Below are 21520 nucleotides of genomic sequence, written 5' to 3' on the forward strand. Positions count from 1 at the left end.
GCTGTATTTTTCAAAATGGCACAGAGCCACATTTACTCCGTGCTCTGACCCTTCAGCGAGGCGGCGCAGTGTTCTGATCATAAGAACATGACTGACTTCCACTCAGAGGGGCCAGACAATTTGCTTCAGGTCACACAGCAGGCCGCGGACTAAGCTGAAGAACAGAATTCGTGGTTTCCAAACTTCCAGTTTATTGCTTCCTTACCGCTGACACCTCAGAGCATCCCAACAACCTTGTCTGATTACGCAAAAACGTGCGTGGGAACAGGATTAAAAACCATGGTTGCTTAGAGGTTCAAGAACAGTTTCCTTCAAGGGTTTCTTCACGGAAACCTTTCTTCGAGGAATGAACACACCATGAACCGCAAATACAATGTCAAGTTTACAAACACAGTTTTGAAAGAAATCTTGAAACATGAGTAAAGGAGGTTCTTCCCAGTTCCGAAATAGGCAGGCAGCCACATTGGTTTCTTACCCGTATACACCACCTTCTGAAATAAATCCCTAAGCCAGGTATCTTTTCTACGATTCATGTTTTACTTATGGAGGAAACGGAGGCAAAGAAGTGAACGGATCTGTCCTGAGGTCAACAGACTCTAGAGCAGAACCAGGCAAGAGCAGAGGTCTCTCCCGGACTCCGGCGTGTCCAGTCCGCTTGTCCGCTCATCTGTGTGTGCTACAAGCAAGTGCTCATAAGGTATCATTGACGTACACAAAAAGGCGTCCCGAGACGACAGCTAGACCAAAAATGTTGCTGTCTCCTTTTCAAGAGTCGGAAGAGCCAGTTATAAAACACCGCAATATGGCCTCTTATCTGAAAGACAGTTTCTCAAATAACTTGATAGTATTTGCACTTTAATACAGTAGCCGCCAAAAGACCCGAACCGGATCGCGTAACTTAAGAATCCTGTCCTGACTACTGTAAAGGAACCACAAAGAGGGAGGGATTCCATGTGCTCCCGATCAACTGCGGGCTCATCTAACCAGGGCCTGAAGATTCGTGGCGTCACACCCCAGCCGCAGAAAGGAGGAGTGGCCTGACTCTGGATCCAAGGGGAGAGGGAGAAAAGCCGTTCCGCAGGTTAAAATAGCATTCCATGGCTTTTAGAAGGTGAAAACAATCAAATCAACACATTTTCTATGTGTTTGTGTGTAGAAAAGAATAAATATTTTTGGCTTTGAATCTCAAAGTCTAGGAGCCAGGCATCTGATTTTATTGCCGGCTTTGCAATGAACCCGCACCGTGACCACAGCTCAGCAATTCTGCTCTGCTTCCCTGGGAGCAAAGGCGACAGGGAACCCCACAGTTCTGTGCCTGTAGGCCCCATGTTGGGTTTCCAAAATTCTCTTTCCCTGGGCCGTCACTGACCACTAGTCATAGAGAACGAGGAACCTGGGCCGTGGGTATTTCAACCACCCAGACGATACCACAAAGAAACTGACGGGGATATGAGCCCTTTCCGCACTGAGACGGGTCAGAGGTTAAAGTGAGACAGCTGATCCTCACTTACATTATTGATCATAAGGTGCATTATTGTTTTTGGAATTAGGTCTCGGATGCATTTGTTGATGATGGACATGTAGGAGTCGACGAGGTTGCGGATGGTCTCCACTTGTCTCTCCAACTGCGGGTCCATGGAAAAGTTCTCTGCTTGGCCATTCTCGTCATTCTCAGTCTAACGGAAAGGAAACAACACACGGGTTATTTCACGTTCCTTCCGAAGAACAAAATACTGTATGTTATCAGATGGTCACCACCTGATCACTCTACCTGGGAGTTCTATTACTAGATGGTGAACAACTTTATCTTCCACATACCTGGTAATTCTGAAAACAGAACCACGGTGTTATTCCTGTACGCTTAGCGACCCACACCCCAGGAAAGGCACCCCCTCTGGGTGAATGCTGACATGACCAGCCAGATAAACCGTGCCCCTAACAACGGACTTCTAGAGAACAATGCAATCCTCAGCCATTTGCAAACTGGCCAAAGAACCGAATCCAAGCGAATGATGCAGATTTAACCTCTGGGATTCTACAGATTAGAAATAACCTTGGTGTTGTTCTGGAACCCCTAGGTCTGTTCTGGAATGGATCAGCATTTGGATGAGCCCAGGTTTCAAAACTAAATCTCCTAGGCCTGGCCTGGAGCCAAAACAAGAGATAAAGGGAATAATTCATCTTTCCATGCACTTGCTGGAGTTTGTTCTGGAGATTCATGCTTCTGTCATCACTACGAAAGGCTGGCTCCATTGTGGAAACTTACAATTTTAACTTCCAACTTGTTATTCTTTGAATAAAACAGAACACATCTATACACAAAGAATTTATTTGTGCAACATGAGAGAAGCATCTGTTTTCTATACTTTGGAACTTGAGTTAATTAATTTTGGCTTATCCACCAGAGGCTGGGCTGGAATGGCATCTTCGTCATTAAGGGCTGACCTATTGGCTTGGCATTGAAATCAATTTAGAACAAATGGTCTCCATTTCAAGTCAGGTTGAACCATCTAAGCCCCAGAACACGATACAAATATTGTTAGTGGTCTGGCTACTTTCTAACATTTGGAAAGATTTAATTACAAATGCAAAAAAAAGGGGGGGGGGATAATTTATTGCTTCCATTGTAGACATGAAGTACTTTTCCTTGGAAATGTACATACTTTGATCTGCCAGGTTTTCAATCATCCTATCAGTTTTAGACAAAGCCCTGTGTTTAAACGGATCTATAAATGGCAAACTTTTCCTTTGAATCAATACGCATGTGTGAAAGGCGTATTTGTAGGCCTCCAAAGTCAACGATAACTGAGAGAGAAATAGGTCGTAATCATTTATATAGGCTTCTCTTGCTCAGGAATATCCAATAATGTTTAAAAATATTAAAATAGGGGCGCCTGTCAGTCATTAAGCATCTGCCATCGGCTCAGGTCGTGATCCTGGGGTCCTGGAGCCCCACATCAGGCTTCTGCTTGGTGGGAACCTGCTTCTCCCTCTCCCACACCTCTTGTGTTCCTGCTCTCACTGTCTCTTTCTCTGTCAAATAAATAAATAAGACCTTTAAAGAATATTAAAACAATGTGCTTCCTCTAAAACACAACACTCGTTTCTCCAATCCTGGGAGTATGCCCGCAGGCTTCAGAGTGAGCGCTTCGAGGCCATTTCGGAGGCCGCCTACTGCTTCTCCCGCAAGGTAGAGGGAGTTTCAAAAATGACAGTGGTTTGAAATGGTCTTTGGTCACTGAGAGAGAGGGAACTAAATCGAGTCTTCTGTAGTTCTTTATTTTTATTATTAATCGGTGATGCGCAGGCACAGTGAGATCTAGGACAAAGGGTAAAACGCCGAGGCCATCAAGCGGCAGGACAAAGGGTAAAACGCCGAGGCCATCAAGCGGCAGGGAGAGGGAAGGTAAAGCCTCAGCAGTGAAGAAACAATCGCGTCTCCCAGCTCAGTGCTCCACGCTGAGCCCACTTTGTAAGTCAGCGGGACCTGCAGAGTCCTTTTAAGGATAATGTATCTGAAAGTGAAAACTTCCAGTTCACATTCAGGCTCTGTCGTGTACTGGTTGGGTGGCCACGTTTCAGTCACTTGATGTAATTAAAACTCAGCTTCCCTATCTTTAAAATGGGGATATGCGTCCGGGATAAACTTAAGAAAGCTAAAGGAGATATCACACAGGAGATGACCTAGCCAGAGGCCTCAATGAATGTTAGCTGCCTTCTTTCCTTTCTGAACATTCATGGGGTAAGAGTTAGCGGCCTCTCAACACACACTATGAAAATTTAAGATAAAAAATTTGAGCATGAAACATTTTCAATTCAAGCAATATAAAAATGGCAAGGGTATTTTTTTTAAACGCCTCCATGTTTTCTGCAAGCTAGTCCCCTTTGCCTGAACCACCCCCCTCCCCCACCCCCCCACCGTGAAGGTCTTTCATCTTTCAGAGCCTTGCTTCGTCATCGCCTCTGGACAAAGCTCCTGCTGGCCCCTAGACCTCTCGCGCCCTCCTCTGCACGTCCTCTGTGTCTCACATTCACTTCTGTGATTTAATACCAGCCTCATTTTATGCTCTTCTCCTGTTAGATTCCGGGGTCTTGTTTATCTCTCCCTTCTCAGCACCAGGCACAGAGCTCCATGCACGGGAGAAGGAGTTAACAACTGCACAAGGGGTTTACCTAAATCCAGGAAGAGGCTCTGGTGCCTTTCGGGGGCTCCCAGTGTGCCTGCCTACGTGCCAGAGACACTGGAGACCAGAGAAACCCCAGGGTGATGAGTTAGGACCCATGACTACTTGATAACACTGAGAATGATACAATGATTATGAAATTATGTATATAAATGAGAAGAGATGACCAGTGGATTTGGGAGGAAAACAGCTTTTATGCCAAGTGACACACACCTCCACAATGGATAAAATACCATTCAGTTTGCCTCTCTGATCTGAAATACACTGAGGTTTTGCTAAGGTGTTTAACAGTCGGGGGGGGGGGGGATGACATTTCAGCATCAACATCCCGCCTGTCCCAGGAACACTTGAGCACTTGCCGCGTTCTGGGTACTGGGCGAAGCACTTTGCTGGGTGGGTCCACACCACAACCTCGTTACTGGCCACCCACCCTCAGAAGAGCATGCTGAGCCTCTGAGAGCTGAAATCGGTTCAGGGAGTGTAAGAGGCATATGACTTTATCTTTCGTAAATATAAAAAAATCAAGAAGTATTATGAGACACTGAAACACCCATAATACGTCAAGTCAGTTTCATAGATAAAATAATAAATGTAAAAAGAGTTTCCAGGAAAGAGAGGTCATGGAAATATTGCTACTTGTTAAAAAAAAATGACTGAAACAGAAAAGCAGAGTAAATAGTATTTTTAAAAGAACTCTAGAAATATAAAACACCAAGAAATTATATCACCGTCTGCGTGTTTACATAGAAACACTGAATTTTCCCACTTCACACTACTTTTAGTATTTAGCCTTACTCTACTTTTTGCCTATCAAAACACACAAAAGACGTTCACTTTCACTTTTTTTTCACCAGATGCAAATAATAAGGAAAGTGTTGAGTGAATGGAGAACACTGAACGGATTCTCAACATACACATTCACACACATGCACCCCCAGGAAGTATTCCACAATAACCCATAAAACAATTCGAAGTTCTCTTTAGCTTTAGGAGATAATATGTGGTCACATGTAAACTTTAATTACTCAGATAATACCATGGATGGGACGGGGAGTCACAGAATTCAGAATTCAAGTTGAGTTTCTTCCCTGATTTTAGAAAGAAAGAAAGGAATGCTTGCCCTTTCTAATATACCTAAGATAAATGGGAGAAATGCGCAGAGATGGACTTTTTCTTTTAACCGAGCAATGTCAGAGAGCAAACGTTCCCTTTCTTCTGACCCCGTTGTAACCAAATTCTCTGCCGTGCTCGTCCCTTCATGTACACTGTGTATGACTGTGTATTTCTTCTTTGTTTAAATTACAGGATGGCAGCGGGATTCTCTGCAGCCGAAGCACCGAAGTGACAGCTGTTTATCATTATCCTCATCAAGGGAATGTAAAATAAAAATAGTAATTTGTCTCTGATCTTTGAGGCAAAAAAGAACGGTCTGCAAACATTTAACCTTTTATGTGCAGGTTCATTGATGCTGTTTACAAAATGTGAATAATATTGTGAAAACCAGCTTTCTTCTGAAAAATACAATGGGCCAGCCTTCTTATTGCCAATTTTGTTCTAAACAGCTTTTGTGAGATCTAATGCAACTTAAACAATGAAAAATAACAACTCAGCACTGTAACTTGTTTATAAACAATATTGTCATTTTCTTCTTGTGAAGCTATTTGCACGGTACTCAAGAAACAGTCTGCTTTACGTCTTAATTTAAAAGCTTTCTCCTAGAGACTTAATACTTTGACAGGTGAGAGGACACAAGAGTCGCACCGGAAATGATTCCCACTGTACCATAGAGCAACCATTACAAGAGGTGTGTTGGATGGGGATGTCTATTTTTCGTGTGTTTTGTTTTCACCTCTTTTCTTTCCTTAAATTTCTTATTCAATTATGTCATAGGCTTCTTGGAGGATCACTGAAACCACCTCTATAAGGTTATTTTCTTTTTCTTTTTCTTTTTTAAGATTTTATTTAATTGACAGACGGAGCTCACAAGTAGGCAGAGAGGCAGGCAGAGAGAGAGGGGGAAGCAGGCTCCCTGCTGAGCAGAGAGCCGATCTGGGACTCAATCTCAGGACCCTGGGATCGTGACCTGAGCTGAAGGCAGAGGCTTAACCCACTGAGCCACCCAGGCACCCCAATGAAGGCCTACATCTCTGATAAACAATATGAATGACAACAGCGATGAATAAGGAGGATCTGGAGGGGTAAGAAGAAGGATTTCCCTCCTATAACTGACAAGTCCCTGCATTTGCATTTAAGATGCCTTGAGGCCTTAAGGGCCCCTGGGTGGCTCAGTGGGTTTCGCCGCTGCCTTCAGCTCAAGTCATGATCTCGGGATCCTGGGATTGAGTCTCAAGTTGGGCTCTCTGCTCGGCAGGGAGCCTGCTTCCCCCTCTCTCTCTGCCTGCCTCTCTGCCTACTTGTGATCTCTGTCAAGTAAATAGATAAAATCTTAAAAAAAAAAAAAAAAAGATGCTTTGAAACAATAGCTTTTATCCGCAACTGTAGAGACAAATGTGGATATGAAGAATCTTAGAGAAGTCTGAGAACCTGCCCTGAGGTCCTCACAGAAGTTATAATTTCTTTAAAAAAAAGATTATTTATTTGAGAGAGAGACAGAGATAGTGACAGAGATGAGAGAGAGCATATGTGGGGAGGAGAGGGAGAAGCAGCGTCCCCATGGAGCAGGGAGCCTGACTCACGGCTTGATCCCAGGACCCTGGGATCATGACCTGAGCCGAAGGCAGATGATCAACTGACTCAGCCATCCAGGTGCCCCAAAGTCATAGTAATTCCAATCTAGTTTTTAATCTATAATCTAAAGTCCTATATTGCTTTATATTAACAGGTAAATTTATGAATATGAAATATTCATATATTTTAAACACATTATCGACTACTACTATTTAAACAATCTTGAGAATTTTCTCTAAACTTGTGAATATTTTTGGAAAATTTTTATCTTTATATACTCAGTTTGCTTACCACAGCACAACAACCTTTTGTCTAAACAGTAAATGATCTTAGCAGAACAGATTTAACAGTTTCTTTAAAAATAACCACTGGCCTCACCACCTTTTTTGGTTTCAGATACTATTAGTCGTTTTAAAAGGGTCAAAACTATTTTTCAAGTATTGACTCTTGGCAAAAATATCTGTTTAAAATTTAACTCTGTTAAAAAGAAAACCCTATTTCTAAGAAGAACTAGAATTAGAATCAACTGACACAAATTCCCTTTTTATTGGAAAAAAAAAATCCACAGCACTTCTTTGGAGTAGAAAAGCAGGTAACAGTATTTCCAAAGAAAAATTTCCAGAAAATAGGATCAAATACAATAGGGTAAACATAAAAACAATTTGTGATGGTTAATTTTGTGTGTCAACTTGAGTTGGTACCCAGATATGTGGTGCAAACCTTATTCTCAGTATTTCTGTAAGAGTATTTTTGAATGAGAGTCATACTGAAACTGGTAGACTCTGAGTAAAGAAGATGGTTCTCCATAATGTAGGTGGGCCTTATCCAATCAGTCGAAGGGTTGAATAGGACAAAAAGACTGGCCCTCTCCAGAGAAAGGGAATTCTCCTGCCAACTGCCTTCAGACTTCATCTGCAACATGGCTCTTTCTCCTTCTACAGAAGACTGTTTCGGACTTGAACCTGAACACTGGCTCTCCTGGGACTGCAGCCCGCCAGCCCACCCTTCACATCTAGACTTGCCAGCCTCAATAATTATGTGAGTCAATTCCACATAAAGAATCATTTCTCGGGGCGCCTGGGTGGCTCAGTGGTTTAAGCCACTGCCTTCGGCTCAGGTCATGATCTCAGGGTCCTGGGATCGAGTCCCACGTCCGGCTCTCTGCTCTGAAGGGAGCCTGCTTCCCTCTCACTCTCTCTGCCTTCCTCTCTGCCTACTTGTGATCTCTGTCTGTCCAATAAATAAATAAAATCTTTAAAAAAAAAAAAAGAATCATTTCTCTCTCTGTGGATCTATCTATCTTGCCACGCATGTATGCGTGCACACACATATCCTATTGATTGTTTCTCTAACAACCAAAAGGATATTGATTGTTAGACTAACAATCAGTTCATACACCCTAACACGGTAACAGTCTCACCATGGATCACAAAACGGTATGTGATTCAATGTTACGTTGCTTGGTGGAGCTCACACGTGCTTCAAGGGTTCAGAGAGGCGAGAATCAGGAAGGGCTGGTCCTGCTCTACTGGTTTACCTTCGCTTCGCAGCTTTCTCTAAAGGAGAGAGAGAGTCAAAAATCATCCGTCTTGAGTCTCTCCAACCCAGCACAAGGTCTTGCTCTGCCTGGGTTGTGGGCAGACCGAAGGTCAAGCTCGAGAGCCTCCCCTCCCCCGCCTCCGCCGCGGGGTCAGGTGGAGCCCCTCTCCCCGCCCAACCCGGCCTAACCCCGGGACTGCAGACATGGCACGTGACCGCTAAGCCAACCAGGGCACCCTCGTCAGAGCTCCTAACAAGGAGAAGCTTCCTTCCATCCAGGAATGACAGCTTTCTAAGAAGTATGCCCGAAGGCAGGTGTGCCTCAGAGTGGAGCGGAGTCAAACCTGCCTCCAGTAGCGCCAAGGGAGAGAGGGCACAGTTGAGAGATGGCGACAGGCAGGTGTCTCCAGACATCATGGAAGGTGTGGATCCAGCTGCGACAACCCTGTCTCTGCGTGTGCAGTTACACTAGCCGGTAAACTGCTTTCTGTTCGTTTTTAGAAGTCGGGTTGGCTTGACTTGAAGTTCTCTTGCCCCTGTCCTGAAGAGCTCGGATGAATAAATCACTTAGGATGTTCTCTCAACCTGAAGCTCTTCCTTCCAAGCCCACCTGCCCCCCTCGTGGTTTAGCACTTCCGGGGGGTCTCTGAGGGCTGCCTCTGAAGTACAGCCCCTCTCCTCCCTCTCCTCTCTCTCCTCCCTGCACCTGAACATCCGGCCTAGACCTCTCAGCCCCGTCCTGTGTCTCAGGTGCACACACGTCCCTTCCCCAGCCCAACTGAAAGCTTCTTGAGATACATAATCCTTCAAAGTACAGTGCAAATACGATACCCCTTGCTTTACATGCAAAAACGTCTTAGTAAATAAGAAAATAATGCCATGGATTAAAAACACACGAGGGTAAAACTCTGGGTAGAAACATGACTTGTTGCAGGAGTATAGAAACAAAACGACCAAGCTTTTAAAGAAGTCATTAGAGTCAAGGGTTTTACATTTCTTCAGGCTCCCCTGACCGCTGTCCTTGATAAAGTCGTCATCTGGAGTCAACTGGAGAATTCCCCAAAGGCCTCAATGTAACTTTTTCAGCCATCCCCACATGTGAATTAGTACCCTCTGTCAGGCATTCCAGGGCCCAACAGCCTTACCAGATGACCCAGATAAAAAATCTATAAACTGTTCTAGAAAATTTAGGTCCTTTTCTGTTAATAGGAGAGATTAAAGTAAAATCAGAACCAGTCTCCCGAGTTGAGCTGTCATACATCCCTTGTTCCCAGTCTTGAAAGAGAGAACGTTTCTGGAGGTAACAACGGACCACGTCTGTCCGGGCCACCAGACAGACAGCATGCATGGACGTGCCCCGAACTGGAAAGCTACTGCCAAAGCTGCCCCAATTGAACTTCCCTCTCTGTAAATACTAATTCCCAATTAAGAGAGGAACTAAAATGTAGAGGGCTTTGTCTCAAGGTAGGCAAATCTCCAGCGTGCAGAAAACAGAAATTCACGAAGATGATAAGAATAAAATATACCGGCGACGCAAAAAATTCTGACATCGAAAAATCGATTGATTCCACGGAGATCTATATGCTGGAAGTAACAGCCATGTCGTCTGTAGTTTATTGTTTTGCTACTTCTCTCTATCCCTTTCCTGAAGTTGCGTGTATTGCCTGATTCACAATATGGCAGGAATAATTTACAGAAAACAAAACTTTGCTTCACCTTGATCGTGACATTTGCTTCAAGTTCTGCCTACTCCTCACAGAGCGGCAAAAACTAACAAAGGCAAGGCTGCTTTAAAATCAGCAACTGAGGGCAGGCAGCATTTATAATGAAAAATAAAACTACTCCAAGATGAATTTGATGGGGGCAATTTGTAGGAGAAATTCTGTAGTATTTTAAAATTTATAACAAGAGACTGCACTGAGGACTGTGCTAATAAGCTTGGTAAAGGCGGCTTGAGGTATGAGAGAAAGAGATGAGGCGGTTTCTCAAAACTTTCTTTCCCTAGACCGTTTTTAAAGTACTTTAGGAGCAGAAATCAGACTATAACCACTAATAAACACTGATGAAATTACAATTTCAAATAATGCTTTTTATGACCAGAACAAGATGTTCCTTTATAGAATAACAAGGTAACTTTAGATTGGATATGTAAATATTGCTAAGAAAACACATTACTGCTTGCATTCACCATTTCCCCCCAATTTCTTTTTTCCTAACCATGGCTTCAAAATTCTTAGAAATGTTATTATTAGTGAGTACTATAATATCCCCCCTGCCAATTGCTTATGTCTACTTAATTCATATAAATACTTTCAAATTAAAATAGGTATAATGATTTCTGAATTAAAGAGTAAAACCTCTTTGAAATTATCGTCACCCATGTTTCATTCTACATTGGTGGCCAAAGGCACTGAAAAAGAAATGTGACAACATTATCCATCTAATTCAATATGATTTCTAGCAACATTCCACAGTCATTTATAAAATACCTGGGAATATGCAAAAAATGGAAACAGCAAGATACCAATTTTTAGAGGGCTCAAGACTGAAATGCACATGGCTTAAGGAAGCATATTTCATGCAAGACCAAGATGGTATGTGTGATTCAAATTTAAAAGGCATTAAAATAAGTCAGTGAAATAGTTCTAGATGGCAATTCCTACCATTTCAACCGAACCCGTGTCTCACTTAACGGTATTTTCCATACTCCTGTAAGTAACACACTCCACTAGGTCTGTAGGAGAAGCCCCAAATCAAAGAAACTGTAAGGAAGATACTTGGACTAAACACACATTCATAACATTCTTCAAATATAATTTAAAAAAATTCTACCTGACTCTGTAGATTACCCCACGCTCCCAAACCACTCTGGTTTGAGCAGCGATTTAGAACGGTCACAAGGAGTAGGACCTACGGAATAAGGTGAACTATATTCACGTCTTGTTTCTGTCACTAATTCGTTTTGTGACTTCAGTGAAATTAAAGCGAAGAAGTCCGTCAGCCTCTCTAGGCCTTCGTCTCTGCACCGTAAGGGGGGGCAAGGCTGACATCCGACACATGTTACGGGCGCGGCAGGTGTAGAGACGAAACACAGCGTCAGCGACGAGGCGCACAAGCACGGAGCCTGACAGAGCGAGAGCTCGGCAGAAGTTAACTGTTTGTATTACGTGAGATCATTGATATAAATGACTTAAATGAGTTTACAAAATTCATAAATATGAGCTTGGTTAAGAAACACCCAAAAGGTCCCTTGCAAAGCCTCTGAGAGTGTTTTCGGAAACAGAGAAAGAAACGGGGCTACCATTTACCAATCAACATCCGTGGGCTTATTGTAGTAACAGCATCAGGCCCTTCACTGCCTGCCTGAGCACGAGAGGCACCGACTCAACGTCCAGGGGCCCTTCCAGCTCTAACATTCCATGACCAGAAGAAAAGGAAGCGCATCCCAGCATCATATAAGCCCTGAGAGCCGTTCAGAAATACGACCTAATGGGGGAGCCCCCAGTTACTACAAGAACTCCAGCAAAATCTTCTGGGCATGCTGGGAAAAACTAGAGCTCCAAGGAGCAAGAGAGTGAGCTAGAACTGGTGACTTTCTAAGAATTCTTCCAAAGACTGTGGTTTGATAATGGGTCAAAAACACGGACACGGTCCCTTCCTTTACTCTAAGATCACCAAGCCGAGGAAGACAGGTGGAACTGCCAGTCAGAAGAGAAAAACACTCGCTTCATCTGGAATATTTCTAGGAAAAGACAACACAATGAATGCCAACAATGTTTAAACGCATTCACATACAGTATCTCAGTTCGTCTTCCGACAGTCTTGGGGGACAGAAGCACACGGGGAATGTGATGGAAAGGATGAGGCAGTCAGACCACTTGGTTCCACTATTTCTAACCCTGGGAACTTGGGGGGTTAATTAATCTCTGATACTTCAGTTTTCTGTCCAACAGAGTAACAACGGTACCTATTATAATTATTACCTTTCAAGGGTTGTTGTGCGGATTAAGTAAACAGGTGGTGTAGACATTCAGAAGAGTGCCTGGCCCGTAATAAACACTCAGTAAATGTCAGCCATTCCCGTTTTTCCTCTTTAGGAGGAGGGAATGGAAGGGCCTGAAAATCCGGAGAGTAAGACTGAATCAGGACCCTGACGCAGCTTGCCTTGCGTACGTTTCCTGCTCTTAATACACCCTCCCCACTGCGTTCGCTCACTCACCACACCTCGGTAGAGCTGGGTACTAAAAGTGAAATTAAATGGAAAGTGACAAGTTTTTAAAAATTAGACCTTTTTCTTACTCCTCGGACAGGTGATGCTCCAGAGTTCTAACATTCTGAAGAAATCAAATGCAGCACTGTCCAGTAGAAATAAAACATAAGCCACATTTCTGTAGCCACGCAAAATAAAGCCAGTGAAATATACTTTAATAATGTTTCATTTAAGCAGACATATCCAAAATACTATCACTTAAAGAAATGCTATCATTCTGATGTGTTTTTAGGCTGAGTTGTATCCATCCCAAATGTGCTGAAGTCCCAACTCCTAGTACCTCAGAATGGGACTGTATGAGGAGACAGGATCTTTTAAGAGGTAACTAAATTACAATGACACCATTCGGGTAGGTTGTAAGCTACTATGACTGGTGTCCTTATAAGGAGAGATTAGGCCCCGGGCACACAGAGGGAAGGCCTTGTGAGGACACAGGAAGAAGGCAGCCATCCACAAACCCAGGAGAGAGGCCTCCCACGAAACCAACCCTGCTGACACTTTGATCTCAGGTTTCTGGCTTCCAGAATTGTGAGAAAATAAATTTCTGTGGTTTAAGCCACTTTGCAGGACCCTTTGTCATAGCAGCTCTAGCAAACAAATGCAACATGTAATTAATATAAAAATCACTAACGAGACAGTTGCATTCTTTTCTGGTTTTATACCAAGTACCGGACTCCAATGTGCATTGATGCTTACAGCATGTCTCAATTTGCACCAGCCACATTTCAAAGGCTCAGGAACAACATGTAGCTAGTGGCTACTGCACTGGGCTGTGTAAGCACAGATTAGGTCCATGGTCTTATATCTTTCATATAAAGTGCTTTTTTAAGTTCTAAAAAAATACATGCTTTAAAAAAAAAAACTTCATGAAGGATTGCTCATTAACAATCTTATTCCTAAGTGCCAGTTCCACTGCTAAAACAATACTGCTGATTCATTCTGATAAAAGCGTTTACATTAGATTCATATTCTCAGGATGGCCACTTGATAAATCCTACATTTCCTAGTTAAGTGTTCAAAGTTTTATCTCCTTGGGTTATAGCATCAAATGAGACTTTGAGAGAGCATACAGTGATTTCATTAAGTTAATGGTTGTACAGTTAATTTTCACTTTTATTGAGACACTGTCAGTAGGAGGATGAAGTTCCGTGAGTGTTTATGGCTTTCGGATGACACGGAGAGAGCCATGTGCTTGACAGGAATCCCCTCGACATGATGAAGCTATCAGTAGCACACTCAATCCTCCTCATCCACGAATGATTTTTCTAACTTTTCCAGACTCTCAGCCGGGATCCAGTATTAGCCTAATGATCACTGTGGTGCTCATGAATACCTTCATCACAGACACAAGACTCTCCTTCTTCCCCACCTCAGATAAATGTGCTAATAATCCACGTTTCACTGAAAAGTTGGTCAGAGGGCCGAGGACAATTTACAAATTAAACTGGTATCAGGGAAAGCCTGAGGGTTTTTAAAAAGCTAGGACTGTGTAAGCACGTCTCAAAGCACATCCACTGAGGGCTGATGGTACCTGGAATAAAACTGAAGAGTTTTATTTATTATTTCATTGATTTATTATTTTATTTAAAGCCAGGACTCTCGTCACAGATCCTATATCTTAAAGGATGAAGACGACTCACAACCAGTGTTTGGGACAGTGATTTTACCTGTAAGTATTTTAGTATGTATTCCTAAAAGAAAAGGACCCTTAAAAAACATAGCCACAATACTAGCACACCTAAAAATATTAATAATAATTTCTTAACATTACAAATATAGCTGACCCTTGAACAACACTGGTTTGAACCATGTGGGTCCATTTATGCGCATTTTTTCCAATAAATACAGTGGAATACTATAAATGTATTTCCTCTTCTTTAAGGTTTCTGAATAACATTTTCTTTTCTCTAGCTTACTTTATTGGAAGAATAAAGTCTGGAACACATAGAACACAAAGTGTGTGCTAACAGTTTATATTACTGGTAAGGCTTCTGGCAAACAGGTTACTAGTAGTTCAGTTTTGGGGAGTCAAAAGTTATCCCACACAGGGCATGGGGCTTCCTTGAGCCCCACACTGTTCAAGGGCCAACCGTATTCTGTGTTCACAGTACACTTCCCCAACTGTCTCTAAAAAATGTTTTTAAGGATATGTGTTTGAATTGGAATCCAAATAAGTCCATGTGCTAGGGTTGGCAGATATAGCTCTTAGGGTTCTTTTAGTCTAAAGATTTCTCCTCCATCTCATTCTCTCTTTTTTCCTTGAAATCTGTTGATGTGGTCATTTGTCCCGTAGATTCCATTCCATTCCCTAGTCTGGATGTGGCAGATTTAGCCCACCTGGATAACCTTAATGGGCTCTTCTACCCCCGTATTCCCGATTATTTGGTACTTTAATCTCTAGGCTCAATTTTGACTTTGTAACTGACTCTTTTTGAGTCTGGAAGAGGCAACTACCTCAAAATTGATATGCAGACTGGATATTAATATTGTAGAGTAGAAAATGAGCCCCTCCCGTACAGCGCAAACACGATGTCCTGCTGTCCTCTTCGTAGAGTCTTTATGTTGGCCTAAACCAGCGTACCGAGGAACAGGGAATTATTGCAATTAGTTCATGCCATGTATTAAACATATAACATAGGGTGAGAAACGTACTCGGTGCCCTGGGAGGAACACAACACAATCTGTGCTCTTAAAAAGTTTACCGTCTGGGGCGCCTGGGTGGCTCAGTGGGTTAAAGCCTCTGCCTTTGGCTCAGGTCATGATCCCAGGGTCCTGGGATCAAGCCCCACATCGGGCTCTCTGCCCAGCAGGGAACCTGCTTCCTCTCTCTCTCTGCCTACTTGTGATCTCCGTCTGTCAAATAAATAAATAAAATCTTAAAAAAAAAGTTTACCACCTATCTGGGAGGAGCAGAGTGACAGGAAACAATGTGTCATAATCATAGCACACAGGAAGTCCTCCGAACTATGATAAAGCCTGTAAGTCTAATCAGCTTCCCAAGGGAGGAGTGAGGAGGAGTGACTTCTAGAGTTTTCAGGAGCCACAGAGAGAAAGCAGGTGAGACCTGGTTTGATTGTACGGCGGCATGCAGACCTCAAGAAGGAGTGCAGGCAAGGGGAGCAAAAGGAACAGAGGTGGAAGTTAGCTTGATACATTGGGGGAAATATTGGGGAGGGCATGGTGACAAGCATGTTTTAAAGGATACAATCCAACAATGTTTTAGGAAGATTACTACGGCAGCTGTGTTCAGGCTATGTTTACTTAAGGAGGGTTAAGACTAGAAGCAGGGAGACTAACTATTGTCTGGGGTAGAAATGGCATGGTGCGTGTCAGGATATCGGGGTCACAGAATGTTTCTTATGGGGCAGGGAGGACACGTGTATATAGGAAGCTAAAAAAAGGAGCCAGTCGACGAAAGGTCAAAGACAGCAGAGAAGGCAGTTGCGTGCGTGAGATTTTAGAGCACATCAAAAACAAAAGAGACTCCGTGTATTGGTAAAGAAGTATTTAAAGAAGTATTTAGAGAATTACCGTCTATGCCACATCCCAGCTCTACGGAGTCATTCACTATTTCTAGATCAAAACACGCACATCACAACCTGGTGCTTCTGGCCATGCTGCCCCCTCGGACACAACCGCCCTCTGCCTGAAACCGGACTATCCAAGGCCTGGCCCATACGTCAGGCCCCTGTGGTATCTTCCCTGGTGAAATTAATTAGAAGTGATCTCTCCTTCCTACATATTCAGAGCTTATTTAAATGTTTTTTTCTTCTTAAAGATCTAATTTTTTCCATGGACTATTATTAGTTGCTTCCCACCAGGCCTTTCCCACTGTCTTGGAACCCACTTCAGGAGCTCTTCCACAGTGTTAACTGAAGAAGGCGGAATCTTTCCTCTCGAACAGTTAAGGGAAGGCTGAGAAGGGAACAGGGACGAATGAAGATGAGGGTCCCGGCAGCTTCATCTAGTCGGCCTCGACGTTCTCCCAGAGAAAGGCGTGACACGCTTGCCTGGAAGGACAGTGAGGGACTTACATGAAGGGCCACTGTGTTTGGGTCAGGTGACATGTTCGTCAACAAAGAGGTGAGTAGGAGGAAACGAAAATCCTTTCACGTGTTGGTATCAGAAATTTGCAAGGGGCAGATTTTTGCAGCAAATGTTCTTTTACTAGGAGTTCGCAGTTGGAAGGACGGAGAAGGCAGACAGCAGAAGCACCAGTGGTGTTGATCTGGGCGGTGAGTGTCACCATCATCAGCAGGAAACACTCAGCAGGGGAGGCTGGGGGAGGAGCAGAACCGTGCCTCGGAGACACGGAGAGGATGCCCAGGGCGCTCCGGCTGAGGGCATGCACCAACGCAACCAACGCGGCCAGGCTCTCGGTCTGGCCGCGAAGAGCCTGGGGTGATCTGGAAGGATACAGATGCCTGGGTCCCACCCACAGAGCGGCTGTGATGTAAGTGATCTGGGCGGGGCATCTGTATTTTAAAAGTGTCCCCGGCTGAACAGGAAGGAGACACAGATTGGAAAGGGCAGAAGGGGCGAGGGGACTAAGGTTCTCCCAAGGACAGGATACGGGATGAAGCCAAAATGCTATTTATGGTCTTAGGTCTGAAAATTCCCAGGAAACAGTAGGGTCTGACTTTACATAAAAGAAAGTATCTATGTTTTAGGATCCAAATGTGATCTCAGCTAGTTTCCACTGGACAGACGTCACTGCTCCCTGACGGTCATAACTGGCACTGTGGTAGGCAGATGGTTGAACGGTAAAGGGAAATTTACCAAAAAAAAAAAAAAAAAAAAAAAAAGTTATTTCACAAAGAAAGTTGCCTATCCCAGAACAGACCAGGAGGGTCTTTCTGCGACCCAGTGGGACAGAGAAGGGACAAGAGCTGAGGACACAGGGTGCTCCGGAAATCTCATGTTGGCCAGACCCAAGGTCAGCCATTTCAACCGACTGCTAGAGACCTCCTGTGGGAGGTGGCCTTGGGGTAACTCTCTGACTCCACTGGCAAAAATCAGGCATAGCCCTGGTTTTCTTAGTAGCCATTTATGGCTCTCATTCATAAATCTGGCTAAGAGGTTTTTTTGAATTCATTTACATTTCCTGCCAGCCCCTACCTTTTGGGACTAAGTTTATAATCTGTTATGTGAAGTAGATTTCCTTTCATTTTCCCTAAACTTACTTCACTCTGTCTTAAAGAGTGCCCTCCTTGTCCTAAAGAGAAAAAGTAAACAGGATTAGAAGATGAGGACAGATTGGCTGAAGCAAACAGGGCAGAGAAAGAGCGAGGTGTTACAAGGAACCGCAGACTAACCTTAAATCTGTAGTATAGTTTAAAAGACAAACAGGGCTGGAATGCACGACCAAGAGGGAGCCCAGAGTGCTACCCCACAATGGCCCCATTGTTCTCAGAACTGGTTAGAAACCTTCCAGGGGCTCTGCATCCTGTCTGGGGCGCCACTGCTCAAATGAAAGGGAGAAGTGGAATGCTTAGCAGATATCAATAATATTGCTTAAATCACTGCAAGTAGACCCGAAAGCAAAATTAAACAAATTGGGATTTTTCAGGTTGTCGAAAAGAAAGTTACTCTACACAAAAGTACCTAGGCGATTACGTATAAAATGGGCAACAGTTGTTCTGCACTCGAATTAAAACACAAAGAGAAGGAATCAAAAGGCATCAGATGGCGGTTCAGCTCTGCTGTAAATAAGGAGCTTCCTGGCGCTGGCAGGTAACGTACGTCGGAGAAAACTAGGCATTTTTTTTTTTTAAATAAAAAGTTCTATTTCCAGAATGATTTGGGGCTCCTCTCGGCCTTGTACCTGCCTGGATGGATTTTAAAGACAGCCCAATGAGTTATTCACCGGGAGGCAGCGAGAAACAGACTAGGTAGAGGTGGAAGCAGGGAGGATATAAGCACTTTAGCGAACACACGAGTCTGCGGGTAAAATATTTCTATGGATTATAGTCTTTGGAGCCGTAAGGAAACAACAGCTATTTCAAAAACCGATTCATTTCAGTGGGCCGGAGAGTAGACCAAAGTCTCTGTTGCATTTTCTCCCTCCAAGGTCTTAGTGCGCAGCGGGTGAAAGCAAAGTTGGGTGTTTCCATGGAAAATGGGGCAGAGGTGGTGCGTCCGCGCGCTCCCGGAGCAGGTTAGCCTGGTAAACCGCTCCTTACAACGCTCTGTTCTGAAGCAGAAGCAACTACACGAGCCCAAGGGAAAGAGCCACAGACATCGTCTAGAAACGTTTCCATGAAGGGCTGGAAACGGTCCTCCTGGTCCGAAGACGCTCAGCTCCGGCTCCTGCGTGGCCACGCGGGAAAGACCGCAAACGCCTCCCCGCGCCGTGTCTGGCCGCTGCGGCTCTGCCCGGCTCCGCCCGGCCCCGCGGGGGCGCACCAGCCGGCGGCGCCGCGCGAGCTCCGGGGCTGCACCCGCGAGTCCCTGCAGCGACCAGCCCCACCCCCACCCCCACCCCCACCCCCACCCCGGTTTCAATTCCCGAGTCTACAAGTTCTCCTCGGGCGGAACATCCCGGCCCCGAGTTCAGACGCGGAGCCCGAAGGCCGCTCGGACATGTAGGGGGCGCGGGGCCGACTTCTGAGTCCCACAGCGCGGACACCGAAGCGGGGGACCGAGGCCGGGAATGGGGACGGCCTCGGATCGCCCGCAAAGGCGCGGCAGGAGACCCTGGAGGAAGGCCGTGGGCCCGGGGCGGGCCGACCGCGCTCACACGGGCGGGCGGGTCTACGCGGCCTCTTGCGGGCACAGCGGGGCCCACAACCCCCGCCCCGGGGCGCCCGCAGCCCCTGCGAATGCTGGGTCGGGGCGGGTCGGGGCGCCCGGACACGTAGCTTAGGTTTCATGTAAGGTCAGGGACGCCCCGGACTCTGAGTCACCGACAGGCGACCTGGTGGCATGGGACCAAGCGGAAGGAACCGGTTTAGGGGACACACACCCCGCAGAAGGGCTCCGGAGCCGCGCGGAATTCACCCGGACCCTTGTCTGCGGCTTTTCCGCTCCTCCTGGCCGGCCCCAGCCCGGTGCACCAGGTGGGAGTCGGCAGGACCACGGACGTTCTGCCCACCTGTTTGTTTGTTTGGGGTTTTTTGCTTTTCTAAGCAGAAGGAATTACCAATGACCACCTGGTTTTTTCTCTTCCATCGTCTTAAGAAAAGCGGCCTGGAGCTCCCGGCCTAGAGGGGAGGCATCAAACCCAGAGACTCCTTTGAAAAAGCCAGGCTGGACGGCCCGGGCTTCCTGCCAGCGCTCAATGGGGTTTTGTTGCTGTCCCTGTGGCTGTTTCATTTTGTGGGGCGGGAGCGCGGCAGAGATGGGGCTAAAATAAAAACACAGAACTCTCTCCGCTAGCCCAGACATTTGATAAACACGTCGTGGCAACAATAGCTCATCTCTTCAGGGCTGGCTATGAAAAGGGTGTTTCCTAGTCCGCCCGCGCTAAACCAGAGCACATGCTGTCCTTTTCCCCGCTGGTCTCTGATGCGCCTTATTCTGGAATCATGTTTTCCTCTGCTTTAGTGGATTTTGAAAATCAGCATTAATCTTTCCAGTGGTAGTTTACATTTTTTACCTACACACACGCACACACACATTCTTGCACAAGTTAACAAGATTTAAGACCTCTCATTTTTTATTCTTGAAACCGCGAAAGGGAAACTGTTCTTCATGGGCCAAAGAATACAGCCATTCATTATTTTTTTCTTTCTCCCTGTATATCCTCCCAATAGGATTAAAAGCGTCTGAAGAGTGGGGGACGGGGTTGGGGGGTGGGAGAATGAGAAGGCATGTTAACAGCCTCTGCTACACGCATTCAACACGGTAGGGACCTCGTGCTTCAGACCCAAACTGTTTCCTTCCTTCTGAGCCTCGCACTTGGCCCTCTTCTTCTCAAACCATCCACTGATGCCTCTGGCCAGAGGCGGCCTTTCTGACGATGAGAGAGGATGGAGAGGCCCAGGAAAACGATCATAACCCTGTCTTTGATTTTTTTAAAACAATTTCATCTAGAAATAGTTTGTTTTATAAAAAGGTTGCAAAATTCATACAAAGAATTCCTGTATGCTCTTGACCCGGATTCCTCAACTGTTAACATCTTCTAAAACCACACAATCATGGTCAGTCAGGAAATTTTGAAGACTCCTGGCCGGTTACTTTACAGTGTCTCTCAATTTGAGTTTATCTGATGCTTGCTAACTGAATTGAGGTTATGTGCTTTTAAAAAGACTTCATTTATTTAGTCAGAGAGAAGCATGAGCAGGGGTTGGAGGGCGAGTGGGCAAGGGAGAGAGAGAATCCTAAGCAGACTCTATGCTGAGATCAGAGCCCAAAACGGGGCCCAGTCTCATGACCCTGAGATCATGACCTGAGCCGAAACCAGGAGTCTGACACTCAACCGACCCAGGCAACCCTAGGGTATGCGTTTTGTTTTGTTTTGTTTTGTTTTAAAGCCACATAAACGAGGTGTCCTCGGTGCATTATACCAAGACACGAATGAGATCGGTCTATCCCAGTGCTAGTGATGTTAACTTGATCACTTGGTTAAGATGGTGACCACCGGGTTTCCCCACTGTAAAGTGTCTATTTATTTTCCCTTTTGGGATTAAGAAGCATTTTATGGATGCTATTTTGAGGTTATGGAAATATGATGTTTCTCATCATACTTTCAGCTACTAATTTTAGCATCCCTTGATGAGTCTTGAGAGAAACGCTCACTCCTATGGTGTTCTGCAAAGGGTGATTTTCTCTCATCAGTTGGAGTTACGTTGTAAGGAAGACCTTTCTCTTCTTCATTTACTGATTCAATTATTTATGG

The 21520-nt window shown here is 44.9% G+C and overlaps 1 protein-coding gene across 6 annotated transcripts in view; it reads right to left on the reverse strand.

Annotated features, from left to right (window-relative positions):
• The window catches only part of DNM3 (dynamin 3), a 535138-nt gene that overhangs the window by 35232 nt on the left and 478386 nt on the right, over nucleotides 1-21520 (reverse strand). For all 6 annotated transcript variants that reach the window (XM_045982937.1, XM_045982938.1, XM_045982935.1 and 3 more), the window contains one exon: nucleotides 1512-1676. In XM_045982937.1, the coding sequence (XP_045838893.1) occupies nucleotides 1512-1676 (165 nt within the window). The remainder of the gene's footprint in view (nucleotides 1-1511; nucleotides 1677-21520) is intronic.

The sequence above is a fragment of the Meles meles genome, chromosome 17, assembly GCF_922984935.1.
Source record: "Meles meles chromosome 17, mMelMel3.1 paternal haplotype, whole genome shotgun sequence".
NCBI lineage: Eukaryota > Metazoa > Chordata > Mammalia > Carnivora > Mustelidae > Meles > Meles meles.